The sequence below is a fragment of the Penaeus japonicus genome, unplaced genomic scaffold, assembly GCF_977035675.1.
Source record: "Penaeus japonicus unplaced genomic scaffold, GWHDUDI00000001_assembly GWHDUDI00000024, whole genome shotgun sequence".
Taxonomy (NCBI): Eukaryota; Metazoa; Arthropoda; class Malacostraca; order Decapoda; family Penaeidae; genus Penaeus; species Penaeus japonicus.
Window position 1 is genome coordinate 36,845,057 of NW_028234426.1, and position 5,000 is coordinate 36,850,056.

Sequence of the window (5,000 nt, forward strand, 5' to 3'; positions counted from 1 at the left end):
TTCGTGCAACATACCTTGTGCGAAATACCCCGAAAACCACCATCCTCGCCCTGAAATTTAAACATGGCTGTGTTTACGTATTTATGGCTAGTGATAAGCTGTGGACTGGAAACCCCCAATGAATAACCTGCATGCGCTGTTATGTTCTCTCGATAGATGACGCAATATTCCCCATTGTTTACAGTATAATTATTGAGTGCCCTCTATTGAGTGGTCGCTCTTGTTAAGTTGAAGTTAGAAAACTGAGACATTGGCAGAAGTAATGAAAATTATCCTGGGTAACGGTTACCAAATTTTCAAGATGGGAAAGATGAAATTACCGACTTTCTGAAACGTTTCGAAAGAATGGCTAATCTTCAGAAATGGGAGTATAGTAGCTATTATGTCTATTTGGGTTCTGTTAAGTGGAAAAGCTTTGAAGGTTTATGTAAGTCTACCAAATGAGATTCTAACTGATTATGAAAGCTTACTCTGTTGATGCTGACTCTTACAGGAAGAAATTCAGAGAAAGTAAAGTAAAGGAAAATGAAACTTATGTCCAACTTGTTCCCAGAATGAGGCATTATTTAGATCACTGGTTAACTCTTAGTGATGTAAAGAAAGAATATGACATTTTGTGTGAATTCCCTGTCAAAGATCAATTATTAAGTAATTGCCCAAATGACTTGAGAGTTTTCTTAAAAGAAAGATCTTTCGAAACTAGTGTTGACATGGCTCAATCGGCTGACCGGTTCAGATGTGCTCATAGAAGTGTAAGGACTCCAAATCCCTTTCAGGCTAAGGTTGATCTGGATGAGTCTCCTAATGTAATGTCTAGTATTAGATGTCACAACTATCATAAGCCTGGGCATATTCGACCTAATTGTTCAGCGTTTAATACTAGGAATAAATTACCAAGTAAAATCAACAATGTTTTACATTATGACATGTGCCCAGAGACAGCCATTATGGACGTTGGTACTTTATTCAACAAGCCTGCTAATTTTCTTCTTGACACTGGTTGCTCTACAATTATTGTCAATGATTCTATCATTCCACCGAATGTTAAAAGAGGTAAATTTGTTAAAATATATGATTATTTTGGCTATGACAAAAGTTTTCCAGAAGTAAGATGCTTTATTAAGAGTAAATTTCTAAATGGATGGGTTAATGCAGTAGCAGCACCAGTTAAGTTTACAGACATTTTGATCGGGATGGTTCGGGTGTCAAAGTGCCAATTTAGCCAGATTCTGAATGCAGTAATACCCCTGTGATGACAATGGGAAGGGTGATAATGTCATCATGGAAGTTAAGACAAGGGCAAGAGCAAACATGTGTGATAAGTCTCCTAGTCCTCTTGTAATTCCTGAAATATCTGAGAGCAAGTTTTCAAGGTCTGATCTAATTAATGCTCAATTAATTAGGAGGAAAGTAATTAGTCAATTTGTGGTTACTGTTAAACATAGGTCTGTTAAATATGAGAAAGTCAATGGACTGATTTACCGCATTTGTGTCAAAAGTAAGAACGTACATGAAGTGGGAATGAAGCAGTTGGTAGTGCCTAGCTGTCTGCGAAATGTCATAATGTCAACAGCTCATGACTCCCCCTTATCAGGTCACTTCTCACATAGGAAGACTGCAGATAAAATTTTCCAAAAGTTTTTCTGGCCAGGTGCAGGTGCTGATATCAAGCGATATTGTCGGTCATGTCATATTTGTCAGAAATTTTCCCCTAAGGGTAATGTACGTAAGGCTCCCCTTGTATCCATGCCTATAATATTCGAACCATTTTCAAGAGCTGCTATAGATCTTGTGGGTCCATTAACACCTTCCAGTCGAAGACACAGATATATTTTGACTCTCATTGATTGTGCCACACGCTTTCCTGAGGCAGTTCCTCTAGTAAATATAGATACCGTTACTGTTACAGAAGCTCTTGTTGGTATATTTTCAAGGGTCAGAATCCCTAAAGAAATTCTTAGTGACAGAGGAACACAGTTTAAGTCAGATTTAATGGCTGAAATTAATCGTTTCTTATCCATAAAGGCAATTTTCACTAGTCCTTATCATGCTTGCTGTAATGGTACTGTTGAAAGATTCCATTCAGTCCTGAAAGCTATGCTAAAGAAGCTGTGCCAAGATAAACCTCAAGATTGGGATAGATATTTACCTTCGGTGTTATTTGCCTACAGAGAGGTCCCAAATGATACTCTCAAATTTTCACCTTTTGAACTACTGTATGGGCGTAGAGTTCGTGGCCCGTTATCTATACTTCATAACTTGTGGACTAAAGATGAGATAGATGAAGAACTTAAAAGTACTTATCAATATGTTCTTGATTTAAGATCTAAGTTAGAAGAGACTCCTAAACTAGCATCAGCTAATGCTGCAGTTAATAGCAAGCTTTATAAGAACTATTTCGACAGGAATGCTAAATCTCGTGTTCTTTCTGAGAGTGATGAAGTTTTGGTTCTACTTCCTTCATCACATAACAAACTGAAAATGCAATGGAAGGGCCCATATCCTGTGTACAAACGCCATGACAATGGTGTCGACTATTTAATCAAAGCTCGTGGTAAAGTGAAGCTTTACCATATTAACATGCTTAAGAAATATGTTAGGCGTGATAAGGAGACCAAATCTAAAGCCGCAGTCTGTCAGATCTGTATGGTAGATGACTGCGAAAGTACTAATGATGTATGTGATATTGCAGTACTAGATGAAGTAGTCGGAAAAGTTTATATTAATCCCAAGTTGTCGACTGAACAGGTTTCTGATCTTACTAATTTAATCAATAAATTTTCTGACGTCTTTTCAGACAACCCTGGTCGAACTAGTACCATCACACATGAAATCATTTGACTACTGATGTACTCATGCAACGTAAACCGTATCCCGTACCTCACCATCTTCAAAAGTACTTTGAGGAAGAAGTTGATCGTATGACAAAATTAGGAGTAATTGAACAGAGTACCTCACCATATTGTTCTCCTGTAGTTCTAGTAAAGAAATCTGATAACACATGGAGAGTCTGTGTGGACTTCCGGGGATTAAATGACATCAGTGTTTTTGATGCTGAGCCAATGCCTCAAATGGATGAAGCACTAGGTGACTTCGTAGGTGACATATATTTCACAGAAATAGACTTGTGCAAAGGATATTGGCAAATTCCTCTTTCAAATGAGTCTAAACATTTAACAGCTTTCGCAACTAGCCGTGGGCTAATGCAATTCACTAGAATGCCATTCGGTTTGAAAACCGCCTGTGCCACCTTCATTAGACTAATGAGGAAAGTTTTGTTTGGTCTGCCAAATACTGAATGCTACTTCGATAATATAGTAGTCCATAATTCAAGTTGGGATGATCACATAGTTGATGTCACAGCATTACTACAGAGATTACGAGAACATGGTCTTACAGCTGGTCCTGGTAAATGCTTCCTAGGTTTTCATGAAATAAAGTACCTTGGCTTTGTTTTGGGTAATAATTGTCTCTGTCCTCTTCCTGATAGAATCAGTGCTATAATGGATATGCCTCTTCCTCAGAATAAGAAACAATTACGGTCTTTTCTAAGTACTGTATCATTTTATAGAAAGTTCATTCCTAACCTTTCAGATATAGTTGCTCCAGTCGATGTACTACTGAAAAGGATTAGCAGTACTAACCTTAAATATACTAATGAACAAATAGAAAGAATTAATATCTTGAAAGAAAAACTAGCAACTCCTCCTATACTAGTTCTCCCTGATTATTCTAAGCCATTCCATCTAAGAACTGATGCTTCAAACACAGGATTAGGTGCTGTGTTACTACAAGAATATGACATGTTAATGCCTGTTGCCTATGCAAGCAGGACTTTATTGGACCATGAGAGGAAATATGCAACAATAGAAAGGGAATGTTTAAGCATAGTCTGGGCAATTGATAAGATAAAATATTATCTGTATGGTAAAGAATTTGTCTTACAACCAGACCAACAGCCATTAATTTATCTAAGAAATATGAAAAATGGTAGTAGAGAATTAATGCGCTGGTCCCTTTCTTTGCAACCATATTCCTTCTCACTGGACTATATTAAAGGTGAATGTAATATAGGTGCTGATATTTTGAGTCGAAGTGCTCTCCAGTGAAATTTCCAAAAATCCCTGATTTTAGTCAAATTGGGGGGCTTTGTACAGGGTTTATTTTCACTGTATGGCACAATTTAATGTATATAATTGAGGAACTTTCAATGAGTGCGTGTGTTGAGTGAGTGAGTGTTTGTATGAATCTTGTGGCTCAGTTTTGAATCAGCTTCGAAGCTTCAAAGCAAGGTTAGCTGGCTAGCCGCTCAAGCTCTAACCTCCTCACTTAGCTCCGATATCCGCACCCTCACCTCCTAATATTATCGTAAACACCTTTCAACACCTGCAAGTGATTGATGACCCCGACATTACGATCTGTCGTGGCTGAGCTGGTGGCTGCTGCTATTTTTTTTTTTTTTTTTTTTTTTCTGCTATTGAGAGTGCGGAGTATTGTAAAAGGGGCCTGCCTACTTATACTGAAAAATATGTATATGTATATATATACATATACATTTACATATACATATATATATACATATACATGTATACATATATTTATACATATATATACATATATATACATAAATATGCATATATATACGTATATATACATATATATACATATAGATATACATATATATACATAAATATGCATATATATACGTATATATACATATATATATACATATATACATAAGTATAAATATATATATATATATATTTATATATATATATATATATAAGCAGCCTTCACTGAAAAATCTCAGACCTAGAAGCAGTATTACAGGACACTAAGATTGACTTGCCTGACTTTCTTTGCAGAGTGTAGAAACGGTAGTCGCTTAACAGAGGCCTTCTTCAAAGTGTTTGGACAGTTCATACCAATGTAAAGTCAAGTGCCGGTTTTGAAACCAAGTCTGATTCGATCCTGGATTATCTTTTTTTCCAGAAAATTCA

At 36.5% G+C, this 5,000-nt stretch overlaps 1 protein-coding gene across 1 annotated transcript in view; it reads left to right on the top strand.

Moving 5' to 3' along the window:
- The window catches only part of LOC122252196 (uncharacterized), a 6,116-nt gene that overhangs the window by 544 nt on the left and 572 nt on the right, over positions 1-5,000 (top strand). Inside the window, exons 1-7 of the mRNA XM_086551178.1 lie at positions 1-1,235; positions 1,267-2,665; positions 2,977-3,099; positions 3,181-3,408; positions 3,595-3,777; positions 3,952-4,074; positions 4,866-4,929. The exon at positions 1-1,235 is cut by the window's left edge and continues 544 nt beyond it. Coding sequence (XP_086407304.1) covers positions 459-1,235; positions 1,267-2,665; positions 2,977-3,099; positions 3,181-3,408; positions 3,595-3,777; positions 3,952-4,074; positions 4,866-4,929 — 2,897 coding nt within the window. The 5' untranslated portion in view covers positions 1-458. The remainder of the gene's footprint in view (positions 1,236-1,266; positions 2,666-2,976; positions 3,100-3,180; positions 3,409-3,594; positions 3,778-3,951; positions 4,075-4,865; positions 4,930-5,000) is intronic.